At 36.4% G+C, this 14,027-nt stretch overlaps 1 protein-coding gene across 1 annotated transcript; it reads right to left on the bottom strand.

The window, feature by feature from the left end:
- Positions 1-2,171: 2,171 nt before the first annotated feature.
- LOC126825930 (transcription elongation factor SPT5) lies at positions 2,172-13,418 on the bottom strand. The gene is made up of 2 exons (XM_050555536.2): positions 13,268-13,418; positions 2,172-7,778 (listed from the first exon to the last, which is right to left on the bottom strand). Exons 1-2 carry the CDS (start codon positions 13,314-13,316, stop codon positions 4,711-4,713), a joined length of 3,117 nt encoding a protein of 1,038 aa, XP_050411493.1. The 5' UTR covers positions 13,317-13,418; the 3' UTR covers positions 2,172-4,710.
- Positions 13,419-14,027: the final 609 nt, after the last annotated feature.

Below are 14,027 nucleotides of genomic sequence, written 5' to 3'. Positions count from 1 at the left end.
AAAAAACCGTATTATTATATCACCGTTACACCCTAAGGACAGCTGAGTTCGAATTTCGTGAAAATCGGCCCAAAATTGACAGACAAAATGGCCGCCGTTCATTCTCAAATAGCGTAAAAATATGGTATATCAAGGTTGTGGACCCTATAGAGGTCACAATTTTTATCCGATTTTGTTGAAACGTGAAATGTAAGTTTATAACCCAAACATCATGGTTCCCTTCGATATATCGGACTGTAACTTTCTGAATTAAGGCCCCTGATTGTAGGAAAAATCGCGTTTTTAGTTTGTGGATCCTATAGAGGTCATAATTTTTATCCGATTTAAAAAAAAGTATCATTATATCACCGTTACACCCTAAGGACGGCTGAGTTCGAATTTCGTGAAGATCGGCCCACAACTGACAGACAAAATGGCTGCCCTTCGTTCTCAAATAGCGTAAAGATATGGTATATCAAGGTTGTGGACCCTATGGAGGTCACAATCTTTATCCGATTTTGTTGAAACTTGAAATGTAAGTTTATAACACAAAGATCTCGGTTCCTTTCGATATTTGCGCATATCGAATTGTAATTTCCTGAATTATGGCCCTTGATTGTAGGAAAAATCACTTTCTTTTTAGCTTGTTCTCTATCCATCTCTCGAAAATGTGGGCGTACCCTACCTGGCAGCCGCTGGTTTTCAAAAGTATCAAGCAATCAAACTGATTACCAACTAAGTTTCATCACTCTCTATCAGATAGAATCAAAGTTATCGTGTCCCAAAGCATCGACCAATGAAATTGCTCAGCTTTAGCTCAAAATGTTGATCATTGAACTCAGTCAAGACATTCACCTAATGAACATCTACATCAAGTTTAAACTTCTACCCCAAATTGCTTATCGCTCTGCTTACCTATTAATGTCCTTAGAACTAAGTTACTGTGTTCCCAAATTCTCATCTTTGAACTCCATCAAGGCATTCACCTAATAAACACCTACGTCAAGTGTGAACATTTTAGTTATTGTGTTCCAAAGTCTTGACGAATAAAATTGTTTACCGCTCTGCTTACCCTGAACAGTTAAAGCTCTTTATTGAACTTAGTGAAGGTATGGATGTAATAAAACTATACACCAAATTTCATCACTATCACTTTATTAGAACTAAAGTTATCATGTCCCAAAGCATCAACAAATCAAATCGCTTATGTCTGCTTACCCTAAGCAGAAAATGCTCATCTTAGAACTCCCATCAAGGAATTGACCTAATAAACACCTACACAAAGTTTGAACGTTCCAGCTCAATTGGAACGAGCATTATTGTGTTCCAAAGTCTTGGCCAATCAAATTGCTTATCATTCTGTTTACCCTGAGCAGAAAATGCTCATTATCGAACTTAGTCAAGGCATTGATGTAATGAAACTATACACCAAGTTTCATCACTTGATTAGAAGTAAAGTTATTGGGTCCCAAAGCATCAACCAATCAGATCGCTTATCTCGGCTTACCCTAAGCAGAAAATGCTCATCTTCAAAATCCATCAAGGCATTGACCTAATAAACACCTACACCAGGTTTGAACAGAAAAAAATTGTGACCTCTAGAGGGTACATCTTGATATACCATATGTTACACAATTTGCATACGAGGGGGGCCATTTTGTCCAACAGTTTGGTCCGATTTTCACGAAATTCAAACTCAACCGACATTACGTCATAATGGTGATATATTCTAACGTTTTTTTTTTAAATCAGATAATAATTGTGACCTCTAGAGGGACCACAAGCTAAAAGCGTGATTTTTCGTACAATCAGGGGCCATAATTCAGGGAGTTACGATCCAATATGCACAAATATCAAAAGAAACCAAGACCTTTGGGTTATAAACATGCATTTCAAGTTTCATTAAAATCAGATGAAAATTGTGACCTCCAGAGTGTTCACAAGCTAAAAACCTGATTTTTCGTACAATCAGGGGCCATAATCCGTGATGTTATGGTCCGATACATGCCAATATCGAAAGGAACCGAGAATTTGGGCGACAGACCTATATTTCAAGTTTCATCAAAATCGGATAAAAATTGTGACCTGTAGAGTGTTCAAAAACAAATTGTGGACGGACGGACGGACATCCAGACGAACGGACAGGGGCGAAATTTCCCACATGGCATACTGCATTATGTAAGAGCTAAATCTGCCTATTGTAAGTCTTTATTTTGGGTTCAAAAGTTATATAAACTATTTTTTAGACATTTATTCACATGTCAAACCTAAAATCAACTCTCTAGATTATCGAATGGCGGGGATTTAAACAGATTAAAATATGGTCATAATTTAATGATTTAATTTAACCAGCGACTGCCAGACAGGATACACCCACATTTTGGAAGAGATGGATAGAGAACATGCCAAAAACAAACAGGATTTTTTGTACAATCAGGGGCAATAATCCAGAAAGTTGTGGTCTGAAATGTGCAAATATCAAAAGAGACAGATCTTTGGGATCAGAATCGGACAAATATTGTGACCTCTAAGAGGGTCGACAACCTTCGTATTACATACTTTTACACAATTTGTGTACAAAGAGCGGCCATTTTGTTGGGCAGTTTCATTTCGATTTTTCCAAAATTCGAATTCAACCTTCATTATGGTGGAATGGTGAAATATTTAAACGTTTTTTAAAATCGGAAAAAAAAATTGTGACCTCTTGAGAATCCACAAGCTAAAAATGCCATTTTTCGAACAAGCAGGGGCCATAATCCAGGAAGTTAATTTGGGTATCTGCGATTATCAAAAGGATCCTTGATCTTAGTGTGTAACAGTTATATATTCAAACGTTTTTTTAAATCGCATAAAAATTAGGACCGCTATAGGGTTCACAATCTAAAAACGTGATTTTTTGTACAATCAGGGGCCATAATTCAGGAAGTTACGATCTGATATGCGCGAATATCGAAAAGAACTGAGATCTTTGGGTTATAAACTCAAACTTCAAGTTTCAACAAAATCGGATAAAAATTGTGACCTCTATTGGGTCCACAAGCTAAAAACTTGATTTTTCATACAATCAGGGGCCATAATCCACGAAGTTTCGGTCCGATACATACCAATATGGAAAGCATCCGAGAACTTTTGGAGATAAACCTATATATCAAGTTTTGTCAAACAATTGTGGATGGACGGACGGACGTCCGGACAGACAGGGGCGACGACAATATAAGTCCACATGAAAATGTGGGTGTATAAAAATCCAATATCGAAAGCATCCGAGATCTTTTGGAGATAAACCTATATTTCAATTTTTCGTCAAAATCGGATAAGAATTGTGACCTGTAGAGTGTCCAAAAACAATTGTGGACGTCCAGACGGACAGGGGCTTATTTTTTTATAAAGTGATACTTGAACTCTGGAATAAGATTTGAAATTTTCATCATAAATAAAGGTTTTATTTTTCATTACAGCATTTCAGTATAAGACTATAAATACATCAATTTTACAAACTACATGTACTTTGTGTTCAGGAAAGTGATCATAGAATAAGTTATTTTCTTTGCCTTACATTTGATATAAACAAAGTATTTCTGGCCTACAAAAGATACCAATTTTAATTCTTTTAGTACATATCATTTGCAGTACTGGTATATGTATGTGTATAAAAGGGCTAGAAAAATATTTTAAGCTTACATGATGTATTTTAATACTGGTATATGTATGTGTATAAAAGGGCTAGAAAAATATTTTAAGCTTACATGATGTATTTTAATCTTAGATAAACCCCAAAAAGAAGAAAAGAAACAAAGTGCTTTTTATTTAAAAATCAAAATAATAATCTAGAAATTCAATTTTAGGTTTATTTTACAAGGAACATGACCATTAACCCAAAAAATTAAGGAGGGGGGGGGGACTTTTTAAGACACACTATATTTTTAATGAATAAATAAATTTCTGGTCAGATTTGAAACTAAATTAGTGAAAAGCATTATGATTAATAGTATAATAAAGACTTTGAGAACTCCTTAATTAATAATACTTTTACATCTGAATTTAACAAGTGTCACTCTTTTTCGTTTTATCAACACATTTTACAAATTATAAGCCTAAATTCCTTGGTCACAAGATGGTATAATAATTTCTTATTTTACACCACATATATGATCAATAAACAAATGATGTCAATAATGAAGTTATGGAAGTATCATTAACAAACAAATGCACAAATCAAACTACCAGGTCAACCTCTTGGATCTGAGAGTGAAAATGATTATATTATATACAGTGTCATGAAGATATATACACATGAAATGAATGGTAATAATGGTGACTTGCTGGGGTCTTTAAAATGGAAACTTAATTTAACATTTTTTGGTTAGCTGTGGCAAGTAGGGAAATTTACTGAAAAAAATTTACCATAAATTTACTGAAAAAAATTTACCATAACATTTTAGAATGGCAGCTGGAACACTGAATTAAAGCTACAATATTAGTTGTGACCAGCTATGGTCTAAATAAATAAATATATATATATATATATATATATATATATATTTGAATTTACTGATACAAACACCATATCAACCAACAGCTACAAATTTTGTGCATTTCTGACAAATATGTTGAAAGCTCAAAATTAGTAATAAGAGGTCTACAAAATGCACACCATTTAGCTAAATTACAATTAATTTTAAAAGAATTTAAGTTTACATAATTAAGGACCGACTCCATTAAAAGAAGTCTTTAAGAAGCCATTTTACATAAATATATAATGGGCAACATTTTAATTTGGCCTTCCTCGGTTTTTATTACACCTTCAATACCATCAATACTAAGAAGAGTTCCAGTTGTTTCTCGTTCGTCTCCCAATATAACTTTAGTTTTGTCATGTTTTTCTGGTCGAACCGGTTCCAGATGTTCACACGCCACATTCACTACTTTATCTTCATCTGGGATATAAACTGAACAACTGCCACCAGACACACCTCGAATGATACCTTTTTGGAAAATGAGGTTTTCATCCTCGTGTGTTTCTTTGATGTTGATCTCAATATCGGTGGTGTGCCAATCAGCCATACTGTGATCCATGGCAGTGCCAGGTGTAGCTGGGGTAAAGGGTGCTCCTGGTGTTAAAGGACTGTAGCCTGCAGGTGAAGGTGTTCCTGCTCCATAACCAGCAGGTGAAGGACTAGCATTGTATCCTGCTGGACTTGGTGTTCCAGTATAACCTGGGCTTGGAGCTTGATAACTAGAGGGTGATGGAGAAGCAACATAAGGGGAGTAAGCACTGCCGGGAGTCTGTGGAGTATATGGTCCTCCCATTGGACTGTCAGCTTGATATCCCGGTGTTCCTGGATTTGGAGTGGCAGCATATCCTGATGGTGAAGGAGAATCATCAAAAGCATAATCAAAATCATTAGCTCGAGATGGTGTATTAGCATTTGAAGGATCCCACGCACTTGAGCCTCCACTTGGTGTTCGACTTCCCTCATGTAATGGTGTCTGGCTTCCATAATGTGGTGTCCTGCTTCCATCTTGTAATGGTGTTTGTGATCCATACATGGGTGTTTTGTTGCCATACATGGGTGTCTGTCCACCATACATTGGTGTTCTGCCATAGGTGGAAGTCGCTCCTCCTGATTTACCTCCAGCAACATCAGCCAATCTACTTTTATCTACAGAGATTGTTTTACAACTGGAATGAAGTTCAACTCTGGCTGTTGTTTCTGTCGAATCTTTAACAATACCAATATAACCTTTAAATGGACCCTGTTTGATTCGAACGGTTTTACCAATAAACTGACTATCTCTACGGCTGATACCACCACCTCCTCTTCCTCTTCCTGCACCACCAGCTCCACCACCACTTGGATGAGCAGGACTGGAAATTCTTGGAGACATGGGAAATCCACCAACATTAAGGCTTGTGTTACTCTGTCGGGAACCACCAGCAAGGACCAAATGACGAGTTTTGCAGACAAAATATCCACCATTCTCTGTCATCAATCGAGAATTCAAGAAAGCGAAGCTTCTATAGAGATGTTTGATTTCTCCTTGTCGACCAGAGTGAGGTCCATCAATAACTTTTACAATATCTTTAACCTGGATATTGTTATTTTCAGAGTCAAGGGCGACGGCACGTTTCGTATCTTTCTTTCGCGTAACAGCTTGCGGCTTGACGCTTACAACTTTATTGTGCATACTTAACACTTGAAAATTCTCTTTTTCCAAACGCACAATACATCCAACTGTCTGTGGATCTAAATGAACCAAATCACCAAACTGATATTGTCCCATAGAATCCACACCAGTAGCCATGTCCATACACAACTGAAGATCTTTTGGTAAAACTTTTAATTCATGCATGGTTAAATCCGAAAACAAAACAACAACATTGTCTTCAACACGTACAATAAGACCGGTATCTCCTTCATATCGACCTCCGATAACTTTAACGTGGTCTCCCATCTTGAAGAATTTCTTCAATTCAACAGCTTGAAATTCTAGGGGATCTTTCAAGTCTTCGTGTTTGGGCATGATAGTTATTTTGTTACCATCTACACTGATGACTTTACCTTGTAGATGAATCAATTCACCCTCACATACCTCCACAACATCACCATCAGCCAGACTGTGCGTTACCTCATCATTTGTTTTTTTGGGTGCAAGCTCAACATCTACTCCCTCTGGCTGATCTTCAAACTTCTCCAACTCTAACAATGTGGGCTTTACTCCATCAGCCATGATGGCTGACATGGCCATGCTTTTAAACATAAAACCTTTTCTGTTGAATCGGTTTGATTCAAATATCAGAAAATCACCATCAGTTGAAACTTCTCCCCCAATAGCTTTTACAGCATCAACGTCAAATAATTTCTGAGCAGGTCGCCTTCCTCTTTTACGTTTTTCAGAATTGGCAGAATTTCGAAGAACTCCCCTATATCTTGTGTAGTCTATTCTTGGAATCATCTTCAAATGAACGATATTCTGAGATGGCTCCATATAATCCACTTGCGCGAGATCATCCTTGAAAACACCTCTCTTAAGACGTACCCATGATCTTGTTTTAAGCTGTGTTGTTTGCTTCACCACTTTCATCACATCTGTCATCTCTTTGATGGGTACCATCTGTTGTTGCCAGATACCCATTCGTAAACTTCCCACTCCTTCAATGGCTTGTTTAACATGAGTCTGTTTATAAGCCTCAATGTAGATATAACCTTTTAACCCTTCTTTAGCTACCACAGACTTAATCTGTAATGGTTCTTCGGTAAATTGGTAGGTGATAAATTTTCTCATGAGTAATAAAACTGTGGCTTTTTCTTCTCCCATTCGACATTTAACAATCCATAAATTTGGATCTTTAACGCCAGGAAGTAAACCTTGTTGTGTAATTTCATCCGACATTTCTTCACCATCTCCAAATCTTTCAACTGCAGAACCCTCGCCATATTTCTGCTTGTAGTATTCCTCTATTTCATCTTCTCTTTGACTGTCCCAAATCTGACGAAGTCGCTGGTGATTTTCAATTTCTCTTGCACTAGGTCCATCATATGTAGATTTACGCTCTATCAAGTCTTCAGCACCATCTTCCCACTCCTCATCTTCTTCATCGGCCTCATCATCAACATCAGCTTCTTCCAAAATAAAATTACTGACATGAGATTTCTTTTTCTTTTTAATAGATCTTTCTTCTTCTGCTTCATCTTCTTCTTCATCCAGGTCTTCTCCATCATCACTACCAGCATCACTATGACCACCGTCACTGCCCTTTTCTACATCACTGCTTTTATCATGATCGTCATCAGCCCCTAAAACACAGAAAAAATCTGTATAAATAAAACACAATACAATAAAATATAGCTGAGCAAAAAAAAAAGATTTGTTCTGAATATATGTAGCTTAAGAAAATAAAAACGTTAATTCGGAGTTCAAACTGGTTGGATAAAAAATGTATTCTTAGGAAAAAATTAAAATAAATGGCTTATAATAATATTAACATCATACTGTTCTGCACCTACTCTAACTTATAAAAAATAGAAATAATTTTATAAGTATAAGCAGTTACAATGTATTTGAAATGTACAAACATTTGATTCAATACAGGTTTTTAACTAACCATTCATATCCATGTTATCATTTTATTTTCTTTAGACTATTTAGGTCAAAATAAATCATTGAATTGCATAAATCTGGTGGGGGTTTTATTAGTGATGAGAAAATGATAACATTTTTTTTTATTTTAAAGATTTACAAGTATACTAATTTTACTTTTATTTTGGGCTTAGTGTTGATACACAATGGGTTAGATGTAGCTCAACATTGGCTTTATCTATTATGAACATAAATATTTGAATGAAGACTGTGAGGCTGATGTCCCCCGCCGAAATCCCAAAATAAATAGATGACACATTAATTAATCGGACATTTATATTTTTCAAAAGTATCGAGCAATCAAACTATACACTAAGTTTCATCACTCTCTATCAGATAGAATCAAGATTATCTTGTCCCAAAGCATCGACCAATGAAATTGATTAGCTCTGCTTAGCTTTAGCTCGAAATGTTAATCATTGAACTCAGTCAAGACATTCACCTAATGAGCATCTACATCAAGTTTTAACATTCTACCTCAATAAAAAACAGAGTTGTTATGTTCCAAAGTCCTGACCAATCAAACACCTACACCAAGTTTGAACATTCTAGCTCAATTAGAAGGAGGGTTATTGTGTTCCAAAGTCTCGGCCAATCAAATTGCTTATCACTCTGCTTACCCTGAGCAGAAAATGCTCATTATCAAACTTAGTCACGGTATTGATGTAATGAAACTATACACCAAGTTTCATCACTCTCACTTAATTAGAACTATAGTTATCATGTCCCAAAGCATCAACCAATCAAATTGCTTATCACTCTGCTTACCCTGAGCGGAAAATGCTCATTATCAAACTTAGTCACGGTATTGATGTAATGAAACTATACACCAAGTTTCATCACTCTCACTTAATTAGAACTATAGTTATCATGTCCCAAAGCATCAACCAATCAAATTGCTTATCTCTGCTTACCCTAAGCAGAAAATGCTCATCTTCGAACTCCATCAAGGCATTGACCTAATAAACAGCTACGCCAAGTTTGAACATTCTAGCTCAATTAGAAGGAGACGGACGGACAGACAGACGGACGAACACATTTTAATAGTCCCCTGCTTTATTCGAAAGGCGGAGGACAATAACCATATCAAATTCAATTAAATCTACAGCTCTTCTTTTCTTTTTTATTTCACCAAAGATAAACCAGTGCCATTTCTATCTTTTGAGCGAAAAATAAAATATAGAAAGTCAACTTTTGAAAACAAAGTGACATTCACTAACGCTGCCAAATTTTTAATTCAATCATACTTGTTTCATGGAATTATACCAACGTACCTGCGTCTAATATTGTTCATTTTACAGACAAGAGCATCGCTAACGCAGCAATATACGTCCACATTCCTGTTTTGTTTGATATGGTCCAGTTTGCATTGAGGGTCTGTGAAATAAAACTGGGTTGTAGGACTGCTATCAGTATAACATTTCGTTCACATTAACAGAACACAATTTTTATTTTAAAACAATCGATGTCTTTATTCTAAAAGCATGACGTTTTTTTTTTGTTTTTTTTTGCTTGATTGATAACGATAAGAGAATACTTGTGGAAACGTCGTGCTTTTAGAATAAACTAGTGATTGTATCCCATAAAAACTGTGTTCTGTTAATTTGTTCCCTGATCGCTAAATGCCACTTAAAGAATAACTAGAAATGGGCGTGGCTCTGCCCCTGGGGGTCGGGCATGCACCAAAAACAATAGGGATCTTCCTTGGGGTATAAGGAATAAGTATACCAAGTTTGAAGAAAATCCAGTAAGAATTGCGCCCTGTAGGCGACACAAAGACACACGAAAAGAAAATGGGCGTGGCTCTGCCCCTGGGGGTTGGGCATGCACCCCAAACGATAGGGATGTTCCTTAGGGTACAAAGAATGTGTATGCAAAGTTTCAAGATTATTAGTTAAGAAATGTGGCCTGTAGACGACAAACAAACAAATACTAGAAATGGGCGTGGCTCTGCCCCGGGGGGTCGGGCATGCACCAAAAACAATAGGGATCTTCCTTGGGGTATAAGGAATAAGTATACCAAGTTTGAAGAAAATCCATGAAGAATTGCGCCCTGTAGGCGAACCACAGACACACACACACACACACACACACACACACAGACAGGGGCGACGGCATAATACGTTCACATTATGAATGTGGACGTATAAAAATGACATTCTGTATGTAACTTGTAACTACAAAATGCAATACTAAGTAGTAACCATACAAATGTTATTTTTGACCTATTTGGGATCTGGACTATCGATGTAATCCGTTCTACTAACAATTATAAAAGAGAAGTATTAGAAAAAGACTGGATAATCGAAAAAATTCAAACAAAAATTAAAAATGTTTCAACTACAATGCTATAGCAAATTTAAAGTTTAATCTTTATATATTATAAATAGGGTTAATTGGTATCACAACATTTTGGTCCGGCAACCTTTCAAACTCCACACAAATGGTGGTTCAGGTTGACGGTTCGCTGATGTATTGGTGTTCCTCGACAGGTCTACACAGTGCACATGGTCCATGTGGTGTACTCGATGACGAACAGTAAAATTTACTGTGTTATTTTTTAAAACCGTTTTGAGGTTGACTTTTGTGTACAACTTTTCCTTTGAACAGACGATTCGATTTATGCTCCACAATGACTTATACCCCGTAAAAAATGGTATATGGTTGCCAAATCACATCAAATATTTCTATGGTTATTTGTCACCTATGTTCGTTATTTGCTAAATAAAACCTAACCCTAGAACACCAAACTTTTCACACGTATGCTACTTTCAGTCCTTCACGTTTATAAAATTATGCGGGAGCCATAAAAAGCTCCTGCCAATTTCAAAAATGAGAAAAAAGCTCCCATAAAAAAACTCTTTCTTAATTATATTGCAAGAGTAATTCTACATTTCCTTGAATTAAGGAGGGTCAAATTGTATTTATGCTCTAGTCTTGTTTAATATTTGGTGGATATGTTTGTAGCTGCAATTTTTAGCCGAGATAATTCTTGTCTTGATACACTCTTCGACTCTTTACGCAAGTAAAATTAGGTTCAGTTGCAAAATTTTCGACACATATCATCATAGTTTGCATGGAAATAAGTGATTATGTTACGAAGAGTGACACACAGAAATCTTAATTTCATCATACAGAATAGTTTTTCTGTATTTTTCGAGTGATATAATATCACGATTTTGGTACGGCGGCCATTTTAACTGAACAAAAATTTCGCATAGCAGTTGGGTTAAATCAAATCATATAATTATGCGGTAAGGTTTCACCTTTATTTCAATGAGAATTGGTTTATTATATGTTAAGCTATGTACAGTACAGTTTGGGGTCAGTGTAATTGGAAATTAAGGGAGTTATAGGCCAGTAACTTTTTTGTAGTCAAACAAAACTTGCGCAAAGGAAGGATTACATGTCATTTGGGACTCACGTCATTTGGGACTCACATCATTTGGGACTTGGGTATACGACGTTTGGGACTTTGGTATACGTCGTTTGGGACTCGGGTATACGACGTTTGGGACTCGGGTATACGACGTTTGGGACTCGGGTATACGACGTTTGGGACTCGGGATAATTTATTAGAAATAGGCCAATTCAAAACACAAAAGAAAATATTTATTAACATGAAACACGTGGTTAGTAAAAGGCTCAACCAAATGATAAAACATTAGTTGCACTTACGGTTATTTGATAATCATTGTTTCTCATAAAAGTTATATATTTAAAATAAATAATATGCTGATGAATTTATTTGAAAATGACCTACACAAAAAACAAAATAAATATTTACATGACATGCAATCTTTTTTACAAGCCCCTAGAAATTGTTAACGATAATCCGTGAGCTGCACGTTGACATGCTTGTCGTAGATGGCAATACCAATCGATAAATTAGTGCGTATTATACAAGGCAAAGTTTTTTTGTGGAAAATATAAGAAATGACAACGATCAAAGTGGGATAATTAAAGGTGATTAACTGATAATCCCAATGTTATTGCAGTATGTTCAAAGAAACCTAACGGTTCTATCGTGGATGAGGAAAAATGTGAGTTGTCAATCATCGAGAATGGCGGCCGTGTGTTGATTGCAGTTATACCGTTTCACGAAAAAACATTAGCAGTGGTCGGTCAATCAAGCTCGTTTACTATTTGATAAAAGAAAAACAACAAAGTATTACTAAATATACACCAATTTTCAACAATATATTATTGTCAAGTTTTATACTTGCAGATAAAACAAAACAAAGGAGAAGTTTTATACTCGCAGATAAAACAAAACAAAGGAGAACTAGCAGTGTTAATCGCGGTCTCAACAATCGCCGATCAACTAAATAAAACGAAAGACAACTAAGACAGCTGTTACTATATATCTCATAAATAAATAGTCCCAACTGTTGTTTATAGTGAGTCCCAAATGTCGTTAGTGTTGAGTCCCAATTGACGCCAATCGTCAACTGAGTCCCAAATGTCGTTTATGTTGAGTCCCAATTGACGTGAGTCCCAAATGACTGATACCGGCCTTAGGACGGTCCACTACTGTGGCTGGAGTAAGACATCAGTAGTGGAACCATTTCTAGATATGTTTGGTGAATATGGTAGCGTCAGAATTATCATCATGGAAACCGAGTGATAGCTCGAACAAAAACTGAAAGTAGTTTAATAATCTCAATACAGGTATTTAGGAGACGATTTAGCTAATTTGCAATAGTCTTTAATGACTCCCGCAAAGGAAAAGTAGAGGTGCGTCGAGAGGAGCAGGAGCGAAAGCACACATTTGGTTTATTTAAACGTGATTTAGTGTACTAGGCCTACTACTAGACTAACTACAATTTACAAAATAAAATAAATGGTGGTTTCTGTCTTTCATTTCCCTGAAAGAAGCCTGGTTATTTGCCAACCCAAAACAATCGGTTAACTGTTTAAATCTGGGGGTGAAAAATTATTAGCATTCTTATTTGATATTCGGCACGTGGGTGGCAAATAACCAATCCCACGATCAAGTAGGTCTAGGCCTGGTCTATTCTTCTAACTTCAATTCATTTCTTCAGATCACAACATGAACAAAATCAACCCACCAATGAATGGCAATGTCAACCTTTTATTTTAACCTACATCCCAGTCCCTGCTTCTTTCTATGTTTTGTTTATACCTGCGTCGCTATCAGGGGCTGAATAATCACTATCATCTGAATCTGACATTATTTTTTCCTTGTAATTGTAAGTAATATTTCTGCCAGCAATACTGCACAAATTTCTAAAATCTCTCACTCAATAAGCTTCCGGTTAATATTAAAACATGCGCAGACATAAACATCTAGCTCGGAGTCTGGCACTCGGCAAACCTCGGAAGATTCCGGTAGTCTACATCTAGCCTCGGCTGTATGACAGTAAGTGATATGTACCTACGCCTATACATTTGCGATGCGGCACCGGTTTACTTATAAGGGAAACTTGCCCGCGTTTAGAAAGAAGTTCTCAAAATTGCGTCGTTCGAAGAGTGTGTAGAATTTTCAGTGCAAATTTGTCCTTGTCTAAAGAAAATCGGATAAACTTGAAAGAAAAACAGCTTCAAATTTTGAAAATTTTGTAAGATAAAACATTCTTCAAATACGTCGTCATCAATGACGTCATTGGTCGTCATGGACAACGCCATTGTAATCCGGGAACTTGAAAGTAGTGCTAATGGCGGACTTTGTCATACAGCCGAGATTAGATGGACACAGATCACTAAAGATTTCCCCATTGACTCCAATGTTAATTCTCGTATCTTAGACCGGCTCTAACTTTTTCCCAAATTTTCGTTGGGTAGAACGCTTTCTACCACAGATGGAGCAACATGTTGCAACCACTTGCCCAAAAGCACGTATGAGGTTCTTCATGAAAAACTTGAGATACACAAGCTGGAAGTGG

This window comes from Patella vulgata, chromosome 1, assembly GCF_932274485.2.
Source record: "Patella vulgata chromosome 1, xgPatVulg1.2, whole genome shotgun sequence".
In the NCBI taxonomy this organism is placed as follows: domain Eukaryota; kingdom Metazoa; phylum Mollusca; class Gastropoda; family Patellidae; genus Patella; species Patella vulgata.
Note: the sequence above shows the minus strand (reverse complement) of the source record. Positions and strands in the feature narration are given on the sequence as shown.